We start from the raw sequence: 26,391 nt of genomic DNA, 5'->3' as shown, positions 1-26,391 counted from the left end.
TTACTTCATGGTACTGTTAAGTGAAACAGAGTTTCATGCTTAATTTTGAATATTCACCCTTTGGCCATAAAGGCTATACCCATCCATACCCTGATAATGACAGGTAACTATTTACAGAAAGTATTAAAGGAAGTTTACTGAGGATACTGTAAATACAAAAAAAATATATCTGGTTAAGAGTCACAATTTACATGTTTAAAAGTTGAACTCAGTACTAGTAAGAAACAAATTTAATGGAGTGGTGTAATGGGAGATTTATATCCAGGACTTCCAGGTTTCATATGAAGCATCTAAAATTGTAACCACACTGGCTTTCTGCTTCTCCTCTCTACTGGCTCTTTTCAAAACTTTCCTGGCCTTCTCTTGGAGAGTTAGTTAATTCTGCTCCAGGAAAGCTGCTTAAGAGAGTTTGAAGTGTATCCTGATCAGCTCATAATGTTGCTTATCTTTCAGGAGGAACCATCCAAAGCGGAGGCAGTCGCAAAACATTTTTCTCTTAACAATGTTGAAGTGAATCTGTCTGAAGAGGATGAACAAGGAATGACTTATCTGAAGTTCAACAAACTGATAAGACCCCTGATTGTAGAAGCCAATCCTGGAACAGCACATACCAAAGTGAACTCCCTTCTTGGTGCCATTTGGAGTGACTACAAGAGGAAGAAAGGAATGAACCTTCATTCCTCAAGTACTGCAAGTCCTAAAGGTGGAAGCAAAGCTAAAAAGCAGAAAACTACTCGCAAGTCAACAAAGCCAGCTAAACGAGCTGTAAGTATAGAGTACCTGTCTGATTGTACAGCTTTGTCTGTTCTGAGCTTGTAATATTTAAATTTTGAGAGGTTTCATCTTAGTGTGAGGCAAAAGTCAATGGTATGTACTGTAGATATGCAGTTTGGTTTAAAACAAAAATGTTCTAACAAGACTTGTGTAAGACAAGTTGTATGATAAGCGCATGTATCTTACTGATACTTGAATTAATTAAATTGTACAAAGGGATTTAGCATCAGTCTTGTTTGTCTGGTGCTTTTGTAAATGTTAAGTGCGTGTACTGGAGCTGATGCCATCTTGTATTACATCTGACAAACATCAGGTTGCAAAATCATATTTCACTATTGACCCTTCCACTCCAAATGTCAAGGTACCAATTTTCTTCATTGTCTACCATACCTTTCATAAAATTAATTTATCTGAGAATTTGATCAGCTTAGTAGAAATTTTTTTTTGTTTGCATTACTCTTTTGCTTAAAAATATGTCAATCCTGTAAAGAGATGTTCCTCCTTGGTCGGTCTTGAAAGTGAAATGGTCAATAGTCAAAATACCAGCAGGAAGATATCAGTAATTGCCAACTGTCTTCATAATTCTTAAAATCCCATGAGGTACCAAGACAGAATGTCTTCTTACAACATCAAAACAAAATCAAGCAGACACATTTATTCTTTATTAATTATTAATTAATCCAATACCAAAATCTTTGAACCAGCTACCTAACATCATATGAATTGTGTGGCAGACAGTAAGGAGAATTATTTATGAGATCTTGGGAGTCAAAGGGTCAATGGTGTATGTTTTAACTAGACTTGGGTTGTTTTGGAAATTAATATGTACTGTTTCTGTTGAGCCTGACTTTTAACAGTGTGTAGAAAGATTAAACTTCAATAATTGATAGTCACTCTCAAAGCTTAACAAAAAGTGTGTAATGTCACGTAAATGAATTTAGATGACTGTGTGGATATATCTCTTGATTTGGGTGTCAATATTTTCTGTGCAGAAGGAAGTTGTTGACATATCAGACGATGAGGACTCTGGTCCTGTTTCTGCTGGTTGAGGAAGAAGATGACGATGATGATGATGACGATTAGTCCTCAGCGAAAAAAGTGATCCTTCTAAATCTAGAACCAAGATTAAAATGCTGTTTAAACCAAAATCAAAGGGTAGTAAAGGTTAGTCTGGTGCATTTCAGCTGTCTTTCCTCTTTGCTAGAATATTTTGTTAAAGTAGTTCATTTAAGACTGGTTTTATTAATGAATCTGTGAAACGAAACCAGTGTCATTAAATGGTACGGAAACTATGTACCAGTAAATACATTTCTCTTTTTGTTCCATTTTTACAGGAGATAAGAAAATAAAAGTCTTGGATGACGACAGTGATCGTGGCAGTGAAGCCAGCTCTGGTAGCAGATCAAAAAAGGGCAATAGTACAAAGAGTGGCAAAAGTAAGTCAAACAGGAAAAAGCTTGATGATGGAGTTGATGGGGACAGTGATACAAGCCAGGCTAGTGGAAAGAATAACAAGAAAAAAACTAAGAATACACCGAAGATGAAAAGGGAAAAGGTGATAATAAGCAAGAAAAGGAAGGAGAGAAAGAAAAGTGCAGGTGAAATTTCATTTATAATTTGTTCTCTGACATATGATATAAGTGTGGTATTTGTTTGCTTTCAGACCATTTTAACCAGTTGGTTTCTCTCTTACAGGAAATGATGATGACAATGTGATGAGTGTGGTAAGTTGTAGTCTACATTTTGTCTGCTTGATCAAGTAAACTCAATCTTTTTTCCTTGGGGTGCATTTAGGTAACCTAAAAAACTAATTTTACCCCCCCCCCCCCCCTATTGTAAGGAGGGGGGAGGAATTAGTTTTACTTACACAGAGTTTAGGGTTAGTGGCCTCAAACGTCAGCAATTAGGCACTTTTAACCCCTAAGAGTAATTAGCATACAATTTCTCCTCACAATATCACCGCTGAATAACACATTAATGTCATGAGAATAAAGAAAATGATCATCAACTAAAGAAACCTGATTGTTAGACACATTCTCCTCGTCAGCACCTTAATAAATGTACAGAGAACAGTATAGGGAATACGATGTTAGGGTGTGAAGGGTTAAAGCTGGGCATCGTCACCCTTCTTTTCAATCCCTTTTCTTCACATTATTTCTCCTCATCTCTCAAATTTTGCCTATTATCCATGCTACTCCTACTGTAAATTAGGCAAAGAAGACACCTTTTCTGTAGAATTGTTCAGGAAGACTACTGGTAGAAAAATTATGTAATAAAATATTACCTAATTAATGATGTACATGACAAAATTACAGGCTTCTGATTGGCTGAAAATGAGTACATTTTCATGTAAAATAAGTGCAAAGTTGTAACACAAATGCAAATTACAAATAGCACCGACACGCTTTCAAAATTTCCTCTGTCTTGACTTTCAGTAACTTTTTTTTCATGTGCATTAAGAAAATCGTGCAATTTGGTGTAATAAGCACTTGTAAATTCTTCAAATACTATACTTCAAAGTGCACTTGCCCTATGCAATTTTGTTGTCTTTGTAAAATTTACTTGTGCTTATTGATACCAAATTGTTCTCAAAATCATGTTATTATCTATACTTAGGTGTATAACTACAATGAAAGAATGAGGTTTTTTTTTTTTTTTGAAGGATGAGCATCAAGATTACTGTGAGGAATGTGAAGAGGGTGGAGACCTGTTGTTGTGTGACACCTGTACACTGTCATTTCACTTGCGTTGTCTTGATCCACCCCTGGATGAGCCACCACAGGGACGCTGGAGTTGTCCTGTTTGTGTAAGTTGTCACATTATTGTTCAGTCCTCAGTGGGCTGTTTGTTGTATTTTTGTAATGTGTGGAATTGAGGGGTTTTTGGAACATAGCCCTGCAGTAGATTTTTGACCTTGTAGGTCTTTTTTTTTAAGAACCATGAGCAACAGGCTTGAGGCCTTTTTTTTTTTTTTTTTTTTTTTTTTTATAAAACCTCTAACAAAAATGAGGTCAAACAATTTCCTTATTTTAAACTACCTGTAAAAATGAGCCAGCATAGGAAGGGTTCTGTTTGTTTGTTTGGTTGGTTTTTTTTTTTAAATATTATAAGTTACATGTGAGGAAACTTTTTGATGTGATCCTAATGATTTTTAGAGTTTTTTCCTCTTAATTTGTACTGGTATATAGGAAGATGAAAATACTAGTGATTCCAGTGAAGACATGCACAGCGATTATTGCAGAGTTTGTAAAGATGGTGGACAATTACTTTGTTGTGACAGCTGCCCATCAGCATATCACTTGCATTGTCTGATTCCACCAATGAAGAAAATTCCTGGTGGAGACTGGAGGTGTCCCAGGTGCAAGGTAATGTGTGTGGACTAAATCAATATCACCCATGGATGAACCCATGTTTTGCATTGCTTTTCTTTTCCATAAATCAAACTGACAGAAAAAGTACAATTGGAAAACTCTTGTTTAAGTGGTAAAAGGGATTATTCTCCCTGAAGTGTGTACACAACTGAAAGCAGGCAATAAAATTCTAAATTGTCACCCCCTGCTGATTAGCACATTAATATCATTCTTAACCTCTTTTTAGTCAGTTTTGGTTTCCTATATTAAAGTTATTTTTTACTTTCAGAGTGAGCCACTCAAGGGCAAAGTAGAGAGAATTCTCCACTGGCGTTATGTAAACCTACCAATTGAAGGTACAACTCTATAATTACACTTATTTACACCTTTCATTCTCAGGGTAGAAGTTAATATTGAATGGTTATACTCCTGTGAAGTCTGCCTAACTCTTCATGACTTTGTCTATTGACTTTCCAGATACATTGCTTGTTCCAGGTGATCCACAAGCATTTACTGAACCTGAGGTATGATATTATAAATAGTTGGATTTAATTTACAAACATCAATAAATTATTATCTTTCACTGCTGGAGTTTCCTCTAAAACTGATTGTTCTAAAACTGTACTCAACTTAACTGATGAATCAAAACTGGTCACTTGCAACTGATGTATACTATATTTGGCCTACAGCCATTTCCATTACTGAAAAACTGATCACTCTTTGTAAATTAAACTTCTGACATTTGCAATGAGAATCAACTGAGAATGATTCTGATGATGACAGCCACTTAGCTTGTTTGTCAGTAACTTTTGCCTCTTCAGGACTTCTCTCAATGTCAATATAACACTTCAAATGAATGGTAAGATTAAATTACAACGCATATTCAGTTTATCTTGGTGGATATTCATTATCTATTTGCAGACCTATGAAACTAGGGAATTCTTTGTTAAGTGGATTGACATGTCCTATTGGCATTGCTCATGGATCACAGAACTTCAGGTTTGGGTTTTGATGTCCATGTCAGTTTAATCTTTGATAAGAGGTATTCTAGAACTTTGCTGATGATGCTATACATTCATATAATACACAGGTATTTCCAAAGGAATTCTGTTCTCTCCCCATCACAAAAGTGTGTATCATACTCCCTTTATCACAAAAATTCAATTCAATCTAAGTATCTTGTTTATATCTATCCTCTTACTTGTAAAGTAAAATGATTTGATGATGAGGTTTTTCTGTCATTTAGGCAAGGATTATGGAGCTTTTAACCCCCCAAAGAAGAAAAATGTGCTTGGGTCCTCAAATAGAATATCATTCTCTTTTGTTGAGCTGTGTGCATCAATCACTAATATCCTGTGATTAATATGTCAAATATCATGGATGATATCCTAAGTGATAATGGAATTAGCTTTGATTAAATGGTCTTGAACATGTGCTTTGATTCTCACAAACTTCAGCTGGAGATCTACCATCCCAGTATGTACCGTGCCTATTTTCGCAAAAATGATATGGAAGAACCACCACCCGTTGATGATGGTGATGAGGACAAGGAAACCCCAGCACATGTGATACAAAACAGTAAAGCAGAAGATGAAAGTAATCTTGAAGCAAGGTTTTATAGATATGGAGTGCGACCAGACTGGCTACAAATTCATCGTATCCTTAGACACAGGTTAGTAAAGATCAAAGGGAAGGCATGCATTTTGGCTAATTTCTTTTTGTTACATTGCTGAACACTTACTAACAAAATGATGTAATCACTATCAGCCATAAAATACTGGTTTGATCATTGTCTAATATATTGTATTGGTAAGAAAACTCAGTATTTTGCCTATTTAAGATGTCGAGGGGATGCACTAGTAAACAAGTTATGGGAGGATGGGGATGTTGTAAGTTGTAAGAGTTTTTCATTTTGTTGGTGTTTGTGTTTTTCTGTGTGAAGTTTTTCTCCTAATAAATTACTGGGAAACAATTTTGTGTGTTTGCCTGACCCTCACCCCAACACCTTTGTAATGATCCTCCACAAGGCCATTCTGGTTTCACATGTAGTTCTCTTGTTATTTCCTTATTGGATATACAAACCATTTTCTGTCAGTTTTTACCGTAAAATTTGAATTTGAAAAGTTTTAGATGTTCAAAAGTGAACAAATTATTATAGGTTTAGGAAATATTTTGTCAAGCTAATATCTTACTGGAGAAGTCAGCCTATTAGAGGTGATTGAACTGATCATTCCTAAATTAAAAATATGTAATTTAATTCTATAATCCAGAGCTAACAAGCAATCCAAAGAAACATACTTCGTAAAGTGGCGAGATGTTCCATATAACTTGAGCACTTGGGAAGACCCAGATGATCCTATTAACTCACAAATCAGGTTTGTTATTTCTCTTTTAAATGGTTTTAACCCATTGACCCCCTAAAGAGTGACCAGCTTCTAATTTCTCCAAACAATATCTCTCCTGAGTCACACATCAAGGTCATGAAGAGAGGAAAATATCATGAACTAAAGAAGCTGTTGATTGTTAGACAAATCCTCCTTGTCAGCACCTAAATAAATTTAAATAGAACAGTATGGAGAATTTGAATATTCTACATAGAAGGGAGTTTCTCTTCATATTCTTATCACTGCCTTGGAAGTAAACTGTAGTTTGGATATAAGCTGAATTAACTACAGTTGGTAGATCTAACACAGCAACATTGTTTTTTAAAAATGGTTATATTTTCTTTCTTGTCTTTCAATTAATTTTTTTTGTGAAGTGATTTCAAGGACCACATTACCAAGTACAAGGAACTCAGGTGAGATACTTCTTGTTTACCTGTAAATTTCTTAAATTTTGGATATTTTATCTACAGCTAGGGAGCTATATTTTTAAACTACCTACTTAAGAAGCTCTTGATCAATAGACAGATTCTCCTCGTTAGGATCTTAGGAAATGTATTGAGAACAGTATGGAGAATATGTATACTGGTGTTTGCCTGCAAGGTGTTAAGCTGTTTTGCCATGGAAATATCCCTGCATTTCTACATTTCTAAGTGATTTTTTTTACAGAGATGTTTATGAGAAAAAGTTTGGCATTGGCAAGAAGAAGGCCCAGAAACAAAAGAAAGTGAAGAAACCAGCTCCAACTGGTGATGTGAGTTCAGAACTGATTTTAGAATTTAAAAATTTGACTTTGCTTCGTTTTATTTTATTTCTGTTTTTGTGTAATTTTGACAGTAAAGATAATATAGATTGAATGATTGTTAAGGAATCAGTCTGCATGCCATAACCAGATAACAGCATTACTCATTCTGGCATGCAGACAGCAATATTTAATTTCAATCAGTGATACTGTTATGAATGGGGACAGTTTCTTAAGAAATTGTGGTGCTGTGTTGGAGGTGGAGTATAACGAAAAAAATTTAGTTTTATCAACTGAATTGATAATGTATTTTGGCCAATATAGAGTTTGTAAAGCTGCTGTTTCAAGTGTCAACCCTTTGTCAGAGCAAAGTTAGTAGCCTAAGTGGCTCTAAAAATTTAAAATGTTAAACTCTATTACTGTACTAATTGTGCAAAATATTAGAGGTAATTTTTTAATAAGTTACAATGAAAAGTATGTGTTGATCCTAATTACTCTTTAACTTGCAAATTTAAGAGTGTAATCCTGGTGCACAACAAATTGTTTACAATTACTTTTTAAATGTCTAGTAATTTTTTAGATAAGCATTCTAAGAATGCCATACTGTTTATGTTGACTGATAAAGATACAAAATAAATATTCTACCCTACAGATGTTTATTTTCCATAGGAAAATGATGACATAAGAATTTTTAAGGAAAGCTTCGTCTCTGTGAAAAAGTAACTTCCACGATTAAATATTACTTTAAAGTACCTAGTTCCTTACTTAATTAGCAGCATTCATCATCACCATCATGAGATTTTTTTCTGCTAATATCACTTGTATTACATGTGTAGGATGAGGAACCTACTTCAGATTCAGATTACTCCAAAGTTGATAATGCTGATAAACCTGACAATGATGTAAGAGGCATTTGTTTAAAAGGGAACATTTTACTTAATAAGTTGATAATAATATAGAATATAATATGAAATACTGGCAACTGAAACCAAATTTTAGAAATGTGGTTTTGGGTAGAAACAAAAAAAAATTAATTCATATATGATCGCTTGCTCTCTTCTGTGAGCAAAAAAAAAAATGAGTTGTTAGCAATGATTGAATTAAATTTTTATATTAGATAGAGGAAGTTTAAAAGTTAATAAACCTGCATAACACTTAAATTCCAGCTAGTAAATATAATCTTTCCTTTTGAAATGTTGTTCTCTTGGAGAACTCCAACAAACTGAGTTTAGTGTACAAATCCAGCTTCTTAAGACAAGCACAAAGTTAGTTGCAGTAACATATTTTTGGTCTAAATTTTTTCTAAATGTTGACAGACATTAAAAGAAAATACAATTTGTGGCCTGGCCTGCCTAAAATCTTGCTACAATTTAAAAAGTTTCAAACTAACAATATAATGACATTGTGAGCACACTTCAAAGTGACTGCTAGACAATTTTAACATGCTTTTGTCAACAACCATTTTTGTTGCTTAACTAAACAGCCTCGTGACAAGTATGAAGAGCAGCCAGACTTCATTGCAGCAAATGCTGGCAAGCTGCATGATTACCAACTGGAGGGATTAAACTGGTTACGGTTTTCCTGGGCACAGGGCACTAACACTATCCTGGCAGATGAGATGGGTCTTGGTAAAACTATTCAGACTATTGCATTCCTGTACTCCATCTGGAAAGAGGTAAGTTCATTACAATCATACTTTTTGTACTTAATGATTGTAATCAGTGGTTTCCTTGCTTCTAACTACTTCAAGTCTGTACAGTCAAGATTACTGGAGACAGGCTGCCCTGATAGCCAAGGCACTAGATAGCAGCTTGAAAAGCTTAGGGTTTGAGCCTTGCTGTGGGTGTGCACAGTGGTCCTGGAGGATTCACTCATATAGCCCAGCACATAGCCAGGGTTTTAACCTAGCCCTTTTGACCCTAAGTTCAGCAGACTTAGCATATAACCACTGAATTTTCCAACCCATCTTATGTACAGATTTGCCAGATTTAAGGTTTGAATCCTGTCATGAATATACTTAAACTAGCCATAGCCTTGCATGATACTGGCAGACTTATATTCCTAACTAACTAAATTAATTTATCTGTTATTACATCTCTCTCTCCCTTTTTAGGGTCACTCACCAGGTCCATTTTTGATTAGTGCTCCCTTGTCTACAATTATCAACTGGGAAAGAGAGTTTGAATTTTGGGCTCCTGACATGTATTGTGTAACCTATGCTGGTGATAAAGTCTGCAGAGCAACAATCAGGTTGGTGCCAATTTATCGATGAAATGACAAAATGTCATCTTTTTTACAAGCCTTCACTAAGGTAGAAAAATGAATCTGTTTAGTAGAGGTAACAAATGGGGAGGTTTGAAAAATATTTTTCTAATTAGGACAAACATTTATTTCCCTTTAAGAGAGATTTTCTATAACTGGGGTCCTGATGTAGGAATTTCCTGTCTTCATCACAGCTGTCATGAAAAAAAATCCACTTTAAGCTTTCTGTAACAAGTGTATTTGAGAGTAAAATTAGATTTTATGTAATGTTTCATTCATCAACTGAGCAAGGTCCTTAGTTTCCTGAATATTGCTTATTGAGGTGTTAAATTTTTTTTTTTTTACAGGAATCATGATTTTTCATTTGATGAAGATTCTGTTAAAACAGGACTGAAACCACATAAATTGAAGGTTAGTGTTAGGCCCCTGTGGTTATCACAGCTGCTTTTTCCACTTCTTGCAGCCAATTATGAGAAGAGTTCTCAAAACCCCTGATTTGGACTTTCTCTTAAGAGATTAACTCATAAGTTCCTTTAATGTGGAGGAAATCTAAGATGATATGTTGTGTTTTGTAGAAAGATCATCCAGTGAAGTTTCAAGTGCTGTTGACATCATATGAACTGGTGTCCATTGATATGACTACACTGCAGTCCATTGACTGGGCTGTGTTAGTGGTGGACGAGGCACACAGACTGAAGAACAAGCAATCTAAGGTGAGACCACAAATGATATGCAGAACTTTGTTTTGTCATTAGATAACTACAGTTTGCAATGAGATTTGATGGGTAGCAGGAAACTTAATAAAAATCATAAAAATTGTCCAGCTGTAATTATACCTTCATTAATGTTTTGTGAATGACAGGAATCCTTACATAAGCTAGTTCTACAACATGAAGCACTTCTCAGTAAGGTGCACAGCTCTGTGCAAGCTAAATATGGGTAGTGGCTGCCCCTCAATGCAAGTGTTTTTTCCTCTCATCATCATGAACAAGAAATGTTCAAATACATAAAGCATTGCCATTTGTAATTTCCATGTGTGTTTTACTTTCATGTACCACAATAGGTTTGATTTCCATAACTCTCTTTTGTTTAGTCTCCATTCAAAGACTTCAATTTCTAAAACCAGCCATTAGCTGTTGTGCTTATAATTAATGAATAATGTGTTTCTCTTTTTTTTTTCCAGTTTTTCAAGATTCTGAGTGAGTACTCTATTGATTACAAGCTGCTTCTAACAGGAACACCTCTGCAGAACAACTTAGAAGAGTTATGGAACCTTCTTAACTTTTTGGATCCTAAAGAATTTAGGTATATACCATTTTAAACTCTGCCTCACATATAACTAAATCCCTGATCATCTTACTCATGTTGTTAAAAAGTGTTTATATTTTTATTCTATTATCAATGTCAAGTAGTGTAATAAATCCATGATTGTTCTGAATTTTTACTGTCTTTTGTTTTGTTGTAAGAATTTGTTTTGTTGTTTGTCTTCTCTAGGAACCAGAACACTTTCCTCACTGAATTTGAGGATGTAGCTAAAGAAGACCAAATCAAGAAGCTCCATGATATTCTTGGTCCTCACATGTTGCGACGTCTGAAGGGAGATGTCTTGAAGGGTATTCCCTCCAAGAGTGAGCTCATTGTCAGAGTGGAACTGAGCCCTGTGCAAAAGTAAGTTTAAGTGAGATGTGATTTTACATTGTGGCAATCACAGCATTACCTTTTGATTTCAAATCAAGAATATATTTGTTAGGGAGTGAAAGTTCTTCCTCATTTTTCTTAGTTCAGTTATTTGGTTTTCGTGAAATGGTTTCTGTGTTCCATAGAACTGTGTTTCTGTTTTTTCTTTCATTCAGTCATAGTTTTTAATTCCTTTTTGTTCCTCTGTTATTTAGGCAAGTAGTGATTTTCAATACATGTATACATGTACTCTGTTTTTTAACAGGAAATACTACAAGTATATTTTAACAAGAAACTTTGAAGCTCTCAATACTAAGGGCTCTCACCAAGTGTCTCTGTTGAATGTAATGATGGAGTTAAAGAAATGCTGCAATCATCCATACTTGTTTTCTTCTGCTGCATTGGTATGTTCCTTCACCATGTATAGAGAAAAACTGAAACTTTTATAAATGTAAATAAAAATGAAAAACAGCTGCTAAGATACTTATTAGGTGTTACACTTGTCAAAGCTGTCAACAGGAGCCATTACTTATAACAACTGTTATGGCTGAGCTCACTCAAAGTTGCAGATGAAGATGTCGATTGCTGTTATGTTACACTTGGCTGCTACAAGTGATATCGCCAATGTACCAGCATCTTTGAAACTTAGTGACAGCCCTGCTTGGGAAAAGGTTTCAATAAGGCTTACCATCAGTGAAGATCAAAAATAGGGAAACTGCATATAGGCTTTCAGCAGGCTGCTAGTAACTAGTTGATAATCTGTTGCTTATGCATCTACTGAGTGTTGACTGATAGAGGAAGGGTATTGTTTTTCACAATGATTTAGTTAATATATTTATCACCCCTCAAACTACCATGAATGACCAAGACAGAATTTTTCCATAGAATATCAATACAACATCAAGTAGGCACATGATGAAAATAAAGGAAAATATTGAACTAGGGGATTATTAGTTGATGCAATACCAAACTCTCCAAAATTAAATCATAAGAATTGCATGACAGACAGTAAATATAATTTCTAATGAGATCTTGGGAGTGACAGGGTTAAAAGGATTGTTGATTTTCTTGTTCATCAGGAAGCCCCTCGTGGAGCCAGTGGTAACTTTGATGCAGCAGCTCTGACACGTGCCTCTGGCAAACTGGTGCTGTTGGAAAAGATGTTGAAGAAATTACAAGAAGAAGGACACAGGGTTCTTATCTTTTCTCAGGTGGGAAAAAGAGATGGTCGTCTGTGACAATTTCTCAAATGTAGAGAATTGCTGGATCAAAACGGACATGAAATTCTATTGATAGTATGTAGTACCCCTTTAATCTTGCAGCTCAGAAATACTAATTGTATAATGCAAAATGTATTTTTACTGTCAGTGTCGGTTTTCTTGAGAGAGTGATTTCAAGTTAGTTTCTAAAGTAATCTGACCTGGATTGCATTGGTTCTGCATCTCTTCACTCTGAATTAGATTTTCCAGATTGACCTGCTTAACTGAAAATTAATACTTAACAGAAATTTTTTTCTCGTACACAGATGACGAGAATGCTTGATCTCTTGGAAGATTTCCTCGAAGGACATGGCTACAAATATGAGAGAATTGATGGAACAGTCAATGGATCAGCGAGACAGGAGTGTATTGACAGGTTTAACGGTGAGCTTTACAGACTTTTAGCCTACCTCTTATTATAAGTGTGAAATGATTTATCTTTCTCCTTAAAAAGAGAGAGAGAGAGAGTGGTTGACAACTAAAAGTGCGTAATCTACGATACGAAAACAGCGCTTCATTGCACAACTACAATATTAGAATCCTCCAAGTGGTTTTCATGGCATTCAACCAGACAGTAACCCTCCCCCCTTCCTCACGCTTTCCTCCGCACACAAAAAAGCGCAAAGTATGATTCCTGTTGTGCAGCTTGGCATGAGAGAAGTGCTGAAGCCAGCAGCTTGTCACTATCCTATATTTCTTTTGCGTTTGTTTAATTTTGTTTAGCTCCTGGTGCTCAGACATTCTGTTTCCTGCTGTCTACTCGGGCGGGAGGCCTGGGTATTAATCTGGCTACAGCTGACACAGTGTTCATTTATGACTCCGACTGGAATCCTCACAATGATATTCAGGTTTGTGCTCAGACGAAACTTATGACCCCTCTTTCATCGATCTCTTTGTGTGTGAAAAGCAAAGACGGGCATGTAGCTTCTCATTTTGTTGTTGGTTAGCTGACTGTTTTGTTTGTTCCATTTTTTATCAGGCATTCAGTAGAGCTCATAGAATTGGTCAGAACAATAAGGTACATTTTAGCCTCAGTTATATGTATAAATGTTTACCAGTCTGTTACTTGAGAGAAAGCTTTCTTCAAAATGATACTAAAACTTGAAATGACATAGTCTTAATGAAATGTTTTTCAAATATTTGGTTGGGGCACGCACGTGACATCTCAGCAAAGCAATTCTTTTGATCACTGTGTAGAATTCACATAACTGCAAACGTTTTTTGATTTTTTGAGGAGTCATCAGTCTGAAAATTTATCTAGTTATCTTTGTTGATTAGAATCAACTACTCAGTGGTCGTCGAAAAATATGATTACCATTGATAACCAATAAGTAAATACCTCTTGCCTTGCTTATAAACAAAGCACTTAAACATGTATATATATATTTTTTTTTTCTTTTCCTTTTTTGCTTGCGCTTTATCAAGTGTTTTCTCCCTCTTCCCATAGGTTATGATTTATCGTTTTGTCACGAGAGCCAGTGTTGAGGAACGTATCACTCAGGTAATATTTTTATGGGGATAAACTAGTGAAATTTGTCAAAATATATGGGGACTGAGTATTGTGGCTGAGTGTGTATTGCACTTACAACGTTATATGTTTTTAAGCCTCAGTCAAACAGGAAAAAACTTTTCCTTTTTACGGTGATTGCTCAACATTTCATAGAGAAGCACTAATGTTACATGAGACAGCTAGTAAACCAAAATGAAACAAGTGAACAAAAAAGAAAACACGTGTTTGGAAACATTTTTCCTTCTGCAGTGTTGATAGGTGTACCATTTTTCTTGACCCGAACAACTAAATCTTGATGTACGAATTACCTGCTAGGTTGCTAAGAAGAAAATGATGTTGACGCATCTGGTTGTGAGACCTGGCCTAGGATCAAACAAAGCAGCGGTGATGTCCAAGACCGAACTTAACGACATTCTCAAATTTGGTACCCAAGAGCTCTTTAAAGATGATAATGCTAAGGATGGAGGTAAGACTTGTGTATTTGACTCACTCGAAATTTATTGTTAAAATACCTTTGAAGGAGTAGGGTGAAATTCATTGTTAGCAAAATTGTTGGAAATAAAGTTAGAACAATTTCCTTCCGTCTTGTTTGGTAACGTTGAGCTGTTATGACTGAATTTTGTAAGCTCCCTTGAAACACTAGACGATATCGGACACAAGGATAACCTTTCAACTCCGAAATGTAACTTGTTTGCGAATTTGCTCTTAGAGAGATTTCGTATTTCCTGTTGGGAGAACTGTTTTTGGTTTTTGAATTATTGTCATCTATGTACTTGACATTACTTCGAAATTGTGAAGAGAAGATGCAGTTTTGTTACTTCTGAGTGCGAACGAGTTTATTTTGAAATAGCTTAGTTACGTTATAATGGCTATTTTTTAACCGGTTTTCAAACTTTTTAATTTAGACTCCGGTGACTCTGGACGTATCGATTACGATGAGAAAGCTGTTCTTTCACTGCTGGATCGAACCGGCAATCATGGATCAGAGGCACCTCCTGATGAAGACAAAGATATGGCTAATGAATACCTTGCTTCATTCAAGGTAAGAGAGGAAGTCGGGGTCAATTATTTTGACGGCTGAAGTGTGATAAACTGTAAGAGTGTGATTGTTACTGCGTCGAAGGTTTGAAGTACAGAAGAGCGTGAATCCAAGCAGTGCTATTGACATTTAATGAAACTAACCGTCTTTTTCAATTTACCAACCTACCTTACAACTCTTACAAATCTAACAATACTATTATAACTAGTTCATAAATTCTCTCAACATTCGGCCTATTTGTGACTTAAGTTTGACATACTCGCGGCCATCGTTGTTGTATAATAACTTACACTCAACACGTAGTATAACTGTTACGCATGTCAAATGAGAAGTAACAAGACAATGGCAATTTCTATGGCTGTTTTCTTGTGAGGACTTCTCTAGCCCCAAGTGTTTGTATCCATATCTCCATGATTACAAACTCACCGCTTTGACATGCGACATAAAAAGGAAGTTATCAGGGCCTGTAGCCTTAGCATTAGACTTTCAGGGTAGTATATCACTTCCACAGTACTGTAGAATAAATATTCTACATGTAATCTGCATGGTTCTATTATTTTTGGTGTCTTTTCAAGTTAAACAGATACTTCGTTGAGACATGCAAACATAAAAACAGTAGAAGTGAACCGGCATGGCCTGCAGCCTTACTGTTAGACTGTGTGGTAGTATATGTTCACATAGTTACTGATCAGCAGCCACCTACTCATCTTCCAATTGTCAGTAATGTTACAGGTTCCTACCTTGACTCTTGAAGCGCTTTTCGATTGAGTTTCGTCAAAACAAAACCATAGTAATCACAATGGCCAATCAGATGAAAGGAAATACCTTTAAGAGCCAATGAGAACCAAAGTGAAAACAACCAAACCGCCTAAAGCGCGGGAAAACGCGTGTAACCCAGTCACGACTTGCAAGTTTTTTGGACCAATCACAGAGCGAAGTAAAGCAAAACCAAAACACTCCCGGATTGTTTTCGATACTCAATTGAAAAATGCTTTAATACAGATACATCAAAAGTCAACTAGCAGAGATAAGAGCATCAGAAGCAACGAGTCGTTTCAGTCTAGGATCAGCATTACTCTATTACTAACATTTAAGAACTGTTAACCAGCTTTATTCATCTTAAAATTTTGGTAGATTTATAATAAATGTTTACTTACTTACTTTTTCCTCTTTTGCAAACCTTGAAAAGAGTCCTAATTTTTTTCCCTTAAGGTGGCAAGTTATGTCGTGAAGCAAAAGGACGAAGATGTCGAAGTTCTCAAGGTATGACACTATGCTTTGAGAGTTTGTAAAGGACAACTCGTTCAAATGTTCTTTTCTTGCTATCCATCAAATACGTTGTTTCAGAATCGAGTATTAATCGTTATAAAAAGAGTGTTGTGTAGCAACACTAATTCGAATGGAAAATGTGTTTAGCTTCTTTTAATGTAGTTTCAGTGACATTTTTCTTGTGATGGACAGATAGGGTAGCCGTCTCGTTGTTAAACCAGAGGAAATATCTGTGACATCCCTAACTGCTGTTTTTGTTTGTTTGTTTGTTTTTGGCTACTTTAAAGTATGATTTTGGAAGGAAACACTCAGGTTTGTAATCGTGTATGTTGACTATGTTTGTTAACAGCAAGATGCAGAGGCTGCCGACCCCGATTACTGGGAAAAACTCCTGCGTCACCACTATGAACAGTTCCAAGAAGATGAGGCAAGGCATCTTGGGAAGGGAAAGAGGATAAGAAAACAGGTAGAGTTATATAGAATGTAGCACTGGTAGGGTTATTACGCAGTGCTCCTCGTCTTGTGGCTTATGTGAAGATCGACTTGCGGCTTTTTTCTCTTTACATGCAGTTTCAATGCCGAACCAAATACTAAGGTCGTAAGAATAAAATATACGATCGCCATGCAACGGAGCTTTTGACTGTAAACAAATTTTTCTCGTCAGTACCAAAGGAAACTTATAGAGGACATTATGGAGAGAAAGCACTGTAACAGCGAAAGCTTTATCTTTTCAACTCCGAATTTTCATTACACAGCTAATACACAGCAGCACCAGATTGAAACTAAAAACATAGATAAAAGTTAAGTTGATTAAGATAAACAAATTAGAAACAAAAATGAACATGAACGAAGCCTAATCTCTAACTGCAATAGCGAATAAGTTTTAAGTTGAAGAAGACTTCTAGATAGAAAACTACGCCAAGCGTGACTTGAGGTAACTGACTTGAAAATTGATTATGCGTAAAAGAAACCGGCTTTAAATACCAGAGAACTGCGAAATTACGCGCATTATGAGAACCGTGTATTAAAGGTGTAGCTCACGTAAAAAACGTTAACATGCTTAACACCAACGAGGAGGTTTGAAAAACTGAAGGACGAATAAATAAATAAAAATTAACAAGCGCTTTAAATCCTGCATGCACACGGACGAAAGGGTGCAAAGAAAAATCTCTTTGACTCAAAAATCTTTCTTTCATAGGTCAGTTATGTGGATGGAGGCATGGAAGATCAAGAGGAATCAGGTATACTTTTTGTGTTTTTTTTCCTGGCTCCTGTTCATTTTTATTTCGAAATAAAATGTGCATCTTGAAGCACTCAGTTATCATGATAATTCAGAGGCAGATTTAAATCTGGCATTTTTTGGTGGCTTTTCATCCATCTAACTCTTTGCCTTTTTAGCTTGGACCAACAATCTGTCAGACTACGACGACGGGGAATACAGTGACGTCGAGGAGGAAGAATCAGATGAGGAATTCAACCAAAAATCTGAAGGTAACGAGCATTCTCAAATACATATTTTTGTCTCTCTTTTTTTTTTTCTTTTTTGCCGTTTGTAGTTTGACCGTGTCTTGTCCACTATAGGCCGTCAGCGAAGAGCCGCCCGCGGTGCCTCAGATAAAGATGTTACTCCACCTCTCTTGGCCAAAGTTCAAGGAAACTTAGAGGTAAAAGAGACGTTGAATCAGTTGGGGTTTGGATTTCTGTCCATCCACTTAATATTTTTTGGAGAATAAGCTTTCTTAACAAATATTCTTACTGCATTTTAGAGGTGGAGTTCATGGTGATTTTTTACGTAGTGCCTAGCCATCTTCAATTGGTAGCTCGACTCTTTTTTAAATCGTGAATGTCAAACGATTGAACGATTTTTTAATTATCAAAACAACGATGAACAAAGATATCTTTTTACACAATTAAATTGTTTTCGAGGCTCCAATTTCGTTTGTGAAGTGTGTTTTACAGCTAAGCGTTTGCCAATTTCTCAAATTGTGGGCACCTGTGAAATTTCCTTAGAAAAGAGACTGTAAACTGCTGAATGAAGTCTGGCCAAAGTCCCCCGCCATATGTTGTAAATGCATCAGAGCATATTAACATGGGGAATGCGCTCGAGAAATGCCTCATCAACATCATTTGGTTGTCATCGTTTGGTTTTAGGTGTATGGTTTCAATTTACGGCAGCGAAAGGCGTTCCTGAATGCCATCATGAGATATGGTTTGCCTTCACCTAAAGGTTCTCCTAGGTCCCAATGGTGAGACTACCTTATTCTTGTAGTGTTAAACCTTGTTTACGCGTCTATTATTACCAGTTCTTCCTTATCAACCTTGAACACGCTAACATCAGTTAGCAAGTTCCACTTTTCTCTGTAAATTTCCTATAGTACTTTAAGGAGAATTTGTCTGACAATCAAGATCTTCGTGAGTCTGCGATCACTTCTTTCATTCTCATAACGTTAATGTTTGATTCAGGGTTGATACTGTAGGAAAAATTAGCTTTTTATCTCTCTTAAAGGTTTAAGGATTAAGGTTAATCTCTTTGGCTCTTTTTAAGGTTTGCAAGGGATCTACGCGGTAAATCAGATAAAGCTTTTCAGTGAGTAAAATTGTTTTATTTGTCCTCTTTTCAACAAGTTCGTTTCTTTGGATTTATATATAACGACCTATCTCGTCTTACGACGTTTATCCTCACGACTTAGTATGACGTATATGACTGCCGATCTTTACGAAAGAGCCTTGGCATTAGTTTACGTAGTAGATGCCTGACATTTTCTGCGATTTCTCGACCCGCAGGGCGTACGTGTCAATGTTTCTGCGCCACTTGTGTGAGCCGGGCACAGACAATAGAGAGACGTTTAACGATGGAGTGCCCCGTGAAGGACTACAAAGAACACAAGTGCTGACCAGGATAGGCATCATGAGCTTGATAAGAAAGAAGGTAGGTACTGACTCAGTGTCAGGGACAACAGCTGCCTTGCTCGGCTATAATAACCGTTCGTTATGCAGTAAAATTTCCCGACCTGGATAGAGAAGTTTTTGTATATCTGACTTTGTGTGGTCAATGAGAATTGTTCACTTTTCGGTCTTAACCATCTTTTGCAAAATTATATTATTAATAATCATTTGCATCATACCCTTATGTCATCAGGTGGAAGAGTTTGCTCATATTAATGGTTGGGAAGCTTACCCGGATGAAGAAAACACAACCGATAAGTCGTCAAGTAAGACCTCATCAAGGGTCTCCACACCTATAGGGGAAGTCGACAGCAAGAAGACTGAGGCGGAAGTTAAAACGGAGGCGAAAGAGGCAAAGACAGAAAAGAAAGAAGATGAGGCTGCTGAAAGCAAGCCTGCAGCCATGGAGGTTGATAAAGATGAACCGGGTATGAAATCTAACTTTGTCTTAAAAACTACTTCAAGCCACCTCTTCTCACCTATTACCAGACTTTCCTGCTCAATTTTACTGCAACTTTCACTCCTCTTCGTTTCGCTTTTCATTATTTTTAGAAGAGTTACCATTGGTTAATATTCACTTATTGCGCGTCTGTGAAATATCAGATGTCAATTACTATTGGAAGAGCAGTAGTTGCATCCGGATACGTCGCTGAGCATGCAAAACTATGAGGAACGATTCCGTAGCTCCCTGCAGTCATAAATTGACAGTTTGCACAACGTGTTCTGAACTCAATCCCGTAACTTTTTCATTGTGAAGACTCACTCTTAGTTTGCGGCTTTATTTTAATTCCGACAGAACAGAGAAAGTTTTCGATTTGAGATTTGTAGCAGGTGAAGAATTTCTGGAAAATTAGGTAGAGCCGGTTTCTTTGTCTAACTTGAAACATTTAACTGCTATCTTTTCAGTTAAAACAACTGAAGACGAAAAGAAAGATGGGGTGAAACAGGAAAGTGAGGATTCATCCAGCCCCACCGAAGACGAAGGTAAAGACAGCAAAAATGAAAGAGACAAACAGAACAAAGCGGATGAAGGTTAGCTTTAAATTTATCAAGATTGAAAAGCATTACAGTGAGTTTTACTTACATCTTTAAAGCTCTAATTTTGAGCTGAATTCTAATACAGTTGTACCTCCCCATGATGCTTCTTTCCTGATGGCATGTAACATTGAACATCATATATTTTTCGGGTTGAACCCCGCCCATATGCAGCAGCCATACAAAAGAAGTTATTTTTTTCTTCTTTAAATCTGTAACAGTCAGGTGGCAATGAACTGCTTGGAGTACTTGACTTAAGATGGAGATGTCTGGTTTCTCCATTTAGGCCCTTAAAAAAATATGCCAAAGTATGCGAGAGAAAGTCGCCGTTAACCATATAACCACAAAGTAAGGTTTCCATAGGAAATGCTGTATGGTACCTTGCGATGGATCAGTGTCTTGTGCAAGAAGATAAGCAATGATCTTAGTTGCTTGCAGCGACCGAAACGTGGATGAAATACATTGCCACGGGTTACTTGGCTTGTGCGCCATTTTCTTGTATGCTAACTTTTGCAATGTTACGTGACAGGCGAATCTAACACGAAGGAGGAATCAAAGATGGAGGTGGACGCACCTAGCCCGAAGGTGGCTTCTGGGAAAGATCAGGTCAAGGAAGATTCGTCAGACAAAACAGAGCCTATGGAGATTGAACAACAAAAAGATGAGAAGTCTTTGGAAGAAAAGGACATGAGCGGGGATAATGACAAAAAAGACGATAACACTGTTGATTCGGATAAAGTTATGGCAGAAGAAAATTCTAACTGTGAACAAAATGACGACAAAAATGTTGATTCTGATCACAAGAATGGTGAAAATAACGGAAATGTCGATGAGCCCAAAACAGAATTGGAAGAGTCTAAAGCTGAAGGTGAGAAGGATTCGTCAGACAAAGTGGACGATGACAAACCGTCAGAATCACCCCAAGACACGGAAAAGCCAGCTGAGGAAAAGGAGCCCGACGACGGAACAAAGAAGCCATCAGAGGCAGCTGAAGAGGGCGAGAAGAAATCAGAAAAACCTCATTTGGACGACAATGGCGACAAAATTTCAGATGAAGCCGACTCGGCTAAAGAGGAAATGAAAGCTAACGGTGCTGCTGAACCAGACCAGAAAACAACAGAAAAAGTCTCGGAAAAGTCTGAAGCTGCCGTGAAAACAGAAGAAACTGCAGTGAAACCAGAGGCAGCAGCAGCCACAGTGAAGCAGGAGAAGTCCACTGAAAAATCTGCCGTGTCTGGCAAGGCAGGAGGCGCGCTTGGTGATCAGCGTCGCTTTATGTTCAATATTGCAGATGGAGGATTTACTGAGCTGCACACTCTGTGGGAAGTAGAGGAGAAGAGGAAATGTGATGATATCTGGTGGAGATGCCATGATTACTGGCTACTGGCTGGCGTTGTTACGTATCCTAATTATTTCTCACATAGTTTATCTTTAACTTTGAAAAACAAATATTTCTATTCACCCTTTACCCTGTCTTCTCATTTGAACGCTCTAAAGTCGAAAACTTTCATACATTTTTTATTACATGAAAGAGTCGTTTATTTTTTTTGTGTAGTGAGATGAGCTGATTATAATATGTGGAGACGCACTCTCCTCGCCATTCAAATTCAAAGAAGTTTTCATGCAATTACACCTGCGTTTTAAACGTTTAGATCCGCTGTCAGTTATACCTTGTTTTTAATAACGACTCGCTTCAGGACTTCTGGTATACGGTTTCCTTGACTGAATTGCTGCCTCTAGACACGGATATGGTCGATGGCAGGACATTGCGAATGATCGCAAGTTTTCTGTGATAAACGAGCCTTTTAAGAACGGTAAGCTTCCTAAAAGCCTGCATCTGCTTGCCTTAGCATAGCAATTTACATAGTCCCAGGGCCGAAAAGGGAAACATGTAGAAGCATTTTAAGAAATGCTTGTTGTTTTAGTTTCACAAGCGCTGTTAAGATGTTGGAGATTCCATTGCAACTACTTGGTCTTGTGACACAGGGCACGAAACTTCTCTGCATTGTCCGACCAAAACCAACAGAATTCTGTTGTCCATGTTACTGATATATTTTGTTCTACTAACATTTGGTATTGTTTGTGTTTCAGTCACTCTGGAATATAAGAACCGGTTTATTGCCCGCCGCTTTAAGGTAACGTTGGGGAAATGTGTATTCCTGTTGTCCCTATCATCGTTAAGTATTATTATTTTGTCGTCAAGTCCACAAGTTATACACCTCATGTTCACTCGTAGTACCTTATTAGTTAATGTAACAGCGAAGTTGCGACGTGGTTCCAGTGTGAAACGGAAGTTCACTTCGGCATAAAATTGATTGAATTGATTTGTTTTTCTCCTGTTATACCTTAAAGCTATTGCTGGTGCTAGAGATTTCTCAAAGCACAGAAAATCGCCTAACCTTCGGCTTCTATTTGATCTTTAGTTATTAGAGCAGGCTCTGGTGATTGAAGAACAGTTGAGGAGAGCAGAATCCATGAAGCTCAGACAAGACGCCAACCACCCAGCCATGGCTCTCAATGCACGGTAAGCAATATGGCAAAAATCTATCTGATGCATTGATTTCTGAGGTTAGAGCGAGAAGTAACGAGCGCGAAGTTTAGCAAGTCCGACCCACACGCGTGTGTTACCCGCGTTCCCGCCGAGCGTCCACTACATAGAATATTACTGACCATTTTGTCAAGGGATCAAGAAAGGAGAGGATGAAGTCAAGAAGTCCGGTACCAGTCTGCGTTCAAATTTAAAGTGAACTGGAATAAGTGGAGTAAATAGATCCTTGCTTTTTTTTCTGGTAGTCAGAGTTTTTTCTCTGTGCACTTTACAAGAATTCAGCTCTTTCCATCCTCGCGGACATTTGTCTTATCTTTTTTTATTATTATTGTATATGCTGCTTCCTTTTCTCTTCACCTCTCTTCATGCAGTTGCAATTATGCTGCATTGATTCTATAGAAATAACGCAGTAATGACTAGTGTTTGGATCCTTGTACAGGTTTGCGGAGTTGGAATGTCTGGCAGAGAGTCATCAACATCTGTCTAAAGAGTCTTTAGCAGGAAACAAGCCGGCTAATGCTGTACTACATAAAGGTCAGTCTACCTATAAAAAAGAGTTTGCGCTATTGTTTCTGTGTAGTGCAAGATGGAGATTATTCTCAATACATTTTCACAACTCAAACATTACTCCAGGAAATACTTCTTGAAGTGATAGGGAGTCTTAAGGGGCTTGAAGTTGAAGGTGATTTCGGCGCTAGCAAACTTATCATCCGAATCAACATAACTAACACAATTTGAAGTAAAGTTTCCTGGAATACAAAAAGGTACAACTCTTGCAAGAATAGACTCGGAGTTAATCATGAACGCCAAGAGGTTGGAAGAAGGAGTGGATGGGAACTAGTGAGAATTGGCGTCAAAATATCAGGAAGATATGGAGGATATCTTTCAAATGAATTGTATTCAGTTCTCGATATATCTCCCAAAATGCCATTGCTTCATTGCTTTCAATAAATTAACCTGAGAGGTACAGTAAATTGCATAGAGGTTTGTAACTTCGTTTGACGGTAATTCAAAAATTGGTGAAAACGTTTCAAGGAATGGGTTCGAGTACAAAGTAGACCTTGTACTGTTTAGCTTTATTATTTACCAAAGTTATACTCACTTTACAGTGCTTAACCAGCTGGAGGAGTTGCTGTCTGATATGAAGTCGGATGTCAATCGGCTACCTTCGGCTCTAGTCCGAATGCCACCGGTCACAGCTCGACTCAACATGTCCGAGAGAGGAATCCTTAGCCGCTTAACGAAACGTGAAGGGCCACCACCCAATGTCACGGTATCTGGAAATCCAATGCAGCCTGCCCCCATCCCTACCTCAGCGGCTTCAATTCCTATCCAACCCAAGGTGCAGCCGCTGGTACTTGCCGGAGGAACTGTCATACCTCCTGCTCCAGTTGTTAAGGGAAGACCTCCTTTCCGGTTCAATGTACCACCATTGTATTACCCATCTGCAATGTCAAGTGGCAGTGCCACCCTAACAGTTCGTCCCCCTCCCCCCACCACCCTGCTGCTTCCTGCCCCCACAACAACGGTGAAGTCCGGATTGGTGCAGTCAGTGCCGAAACCCAGTTCTCCTCTGATAAGTCATCACGTGAACTCTCCTACACCAACGCAGTATGTCACTACCCTCATCACTAAACCGGCGGGTAGTGCAGCGGTGTCGACGGTGCCTCAGCCAATATCAGGTGCTGTGAGTTCAACTCCTCCTCTGACTCCCGTCATTAATAGTGTCTACAGTCTAAGCACAGGGAAAACTGGAACCGAAGCACAACGCAGCTCTACTCCTCCCTCGTCTGCCATCGGGGCTGGTATAGGAAAAATGCTTAGTAAGAAAGCAACTACACTCGTAGAAAATCAAATTACTTCTATTATACGTAGAGAGGCGTCTGCTATGGGTCTGATATCTTCGTCTAATCCCAGCTCCCCCTCGGCAACGGAAACACGCGCTTCTCCCGGACCGAAGCAAACTGCTCCCCAGGCTGCAGAGGAATCCGACCAGAAGCAAACGACGAAGGCTGGAGACAAAAGCGACAAAGATCCAGACGTGATTTGTTTGGATTGATGTGGAGATCATCGCTTCAGTCGCTATTCTTACAGTTCTTATCAATAACGTCAGGTGGCAGTAGCGGGCGTGCGTTTCCCCATATGATTTATTACTATTTTTAATGTTATTTTGACTTAACCGTTGTACCTGAAAGTCAAATCTCGTGCGCCTTGTAGAAATGAAATGGAAAACTGGCTTTGATCCAATAAAGGGTAACATCAATGCTGTTGCTGGAAATAAAGTCTGCTTTTTATCCCCTTATATGAAGTGTAATATGAACTGTAATATGAACTGTTTTTGTTCTTGCTCTGGTCAAAGGTTTCTGACTGTAGTGTTTCCTTTGCGTCTTCTTTTTCAGTTCCTTTCCATTTATCTACTGTTTCTACGTTTCCTTTTCACTCTCTTAAAGGTTCTCTTGTACGTTCTGTTCATTAACCGTTTGCATTCTCAGTGTATAGCCTCGTGCTAAAGATGTGAATTTTTAAATACATTGGAGAATTTGGCTATCGATCACGATTACTTCCTTATGCGAAGCGGGCGCTCTATCCTCTCACGTACATGGATTACTTAGTTAAAATTCTTTGTGCGATGATGGAGCCGAAGACTGGGATAGGCTTGAGCAATCAGCTTACCAACAAAGGTTAACTTAGTAAAAGGCTGCGAAACAAGCGAATTCAATTTTTTGCGTTTTTTTTTTCAGTCGAGCTAAGGCAAGTGCGAAATCAGTTTTTCCCTTGAACGCTCTTCTTAAATGGTACGACTCTCACTCCGGCAGCGTTTGCATACCCTTAAGTACGTTGAGGAAAAATAATGAAGCTTCGTTTAGCTGGCCACCCTTGGATCCTGTAAAACAATGCCTCTTCTTGCATTCGAGTGATGCAGAAAATTGCATAGGTATAGAAAGAAAGATATGCGCAATGCGTATGAAAAAAGGAAAAAAGAACTTGCACAAACAAAAATGAAAATCGTATGAACCAGAGGACTTCAGAATAAAATTTGAAAAGATAGTTAAAAGCTAGTTTTAAAACTAGAAGTGTTAACTTGTGTAACTTTCAGGGTTCTTTCGAAGTTGTTTAAGAAAGAGGCCAGTGATATTGGAGTACGCCATTGGATGGGTTAGAGACTACCCTCCTTAAAACAGAACGGTATCCTGAGGGAAACCTGCAAAGACCTTAACAAGTTCTTGGTGAGATTAAAACAAGAATCTAAAATAGATCATCTACTTTATTGGAGAATCCGGGTATCGATCCCGGTACCTCCCGCATGCTAAGCGGGCGCTCTACCATTTGAGCTAATTCCCCTTTCTTACTCAATTCCGTGATTCTTTAATATCTTAGCAACCAGTCAAAACAGGGAAAACAACCTGGTTTACAAGATTGTGAATTTCTTGGCGATGAATGCTAAATTTCTCGGGTCATCCAGTAGAACAAGCACTTCAGAGGAGAGGTAAGTGTTTTTCAGCAAGTAACTCGAAGGTTCCACCAGGGTTTTCCCGGTAATCCGTAATGTTTATTATTCTTATAATTATTATTGCTACGTTTCACATGGTCATGAGATG

At 37.6% G+C, this 26,391-nt stretch overlaps 1 protein-coding gene and 1 non-coding gene across 2 annotated transcripts in view; one reads left to right on the top strand and one right to left on the bottom strand.

Moving 5' to 3' along the window:
* Positions 1 to 25,074, top strand: part of LOC131793792 (chromodomain-helicase-DNA-binding protein 4-like) — a 28,478-nt gene extending 3,404 nt beyond the window's left edge. The window contains 46 exon segments of the mRNA XM_059111269.2: positions 454 to 765; positions 1,767 to 1,817; positions 1,819 to 1,851; positions 1,854 to 1,938; positions 2,109 to 2,372; positions 2,470 to 2,498; positions 3,437 to 3,580; positions 3,963 to 4,139; positions 4,414 to 4,480; positions 4,602 to 4,648; positions 5,046 to 5,123; positions 5,582 to 5,796; positions 6,395 to 6,499; positions 6,883 to 6,921; positions 7,175 to 7,259; positions 8,084 to 8,149; positions 8,731 to 8,922; positions 9,361 to 9,497; positions 9,857 to 9,920; positions 10,085 to 10,222; positions 10,693 to 10,814; positions 11,004 to 11,177; positions 11,452 to 11,590; positions 12,266 to 12,397; positions 12,712 to 12,829; positions 13,169 to 13,293; positions 13,425 to 13,463; positions 13,893 to 13,946; positions 14,271 to 14,421; positions 14,861 to 14,997; positions 16,207 to 16,257; positions 16,613 to 16,729; positions 17,462 to 17,504; positions 17,662 to 17,754; positions 17,845 to 17,927; positions 18,415 to 18,509; positions 18,809 to 18,850; positions 19,048 to 19,192; positions 19,403 to 19,637; positions 20,116 to 20,241; positions 20,774 to 21,644; positions 21,985 to 22,058; positions 22,336 to 22,379; positions 22,668 to 22,768; positions 23,232 to 23,326; positions 23,902 to 25,074. Coding sequence (XP_058967252.2) covers positions 454 to 765; positions 1,767 to 1,817; positions 1,819 to 1,851; positions 1,854 to 1,938; positions 2,109 to 2,372; positions 2,470 to 2,498; positions 3,437 to 3,580; positions 3,963 to 4,139; positions 4,414 to 4,480; positions 4,602 to 4,648; positions 5,046 to 5,123; positions 5,582 to 5,796; positions 6,395 to 6,499; positions 6,883 to 6,921; positions 7,175 to 7,259; positions 8,084 to 8,149; positions 8,731 to 8,922; positions 9,361 to 9,497; positions 9,857 to 9,920; positions 10,085 to 10,222; positions 10,693 to 10,814; positions 11,004 to 11,177; positions 11,452 to 11,590; positions 12,266 to 12,397; positions 12,712 to 12,829; positions 13,169 to 13,293; positions 13,425 to 13,463; positions 13,893 to 13,946; positions 14,271 to 14,421; positions 14,861 to 14,997; positions 16,207 to 16,257; positions 16,613 to 16,729; positions 17,462 to 17,504; positions 17,662 to 17,754; positions 17,845 to 17,927; positions 18,415 to 18,509; positions 18,809 to 18,850; positions 19,048 to 19,192; positions 19,403 to 19,637; positions 20,116 to 20,241; positions 20,774 to 21,644; positions 21,985 to 22,058; positions 22,336 to 22,379; positions 22,668 to 22,768; positions 23,232 to 23,326; positions 23,902 to 24,851 — 6,684 coding nt within the window. The 3' untranslated portion in view covers positions 24,852 to 25,074.
* Positions 25,075 to 26,061: 987 nt separating this feature from the next.
* On the bottom strand, positions 26,062 to 26,134 carry Trnaa-agc (transfer RNA alanine (anticodon AGC)). The gene has a single exon. It is a non-coding gene; the product is annotated as a tRNA-Ala (tRNA).
* Between the last annotated feature and the right edge of the window lie 257 nt (positions 26,135 to 26,391).

This window comes from Pocillopora verrucosa, chromosome 9 (genome assembly GCF_036669915.1).
Source record: "Pocillopora verrucosa isolate sample1 chromosome 9, ASM3666991v2, whole genome shotgun sequence".
Lineage (NCBI taxonomy): Eukaryota > Metazoa > Cnidaria > Anthozoa > Scleractinia > Pocilloporidae > Pocillopora > Pocillopora verrucosa.
The sequence above is the reverse complement of the archived record's forward strand: the minus strand, read 5'-3'. Positions and strand labels throughout refer to the sequence as shown.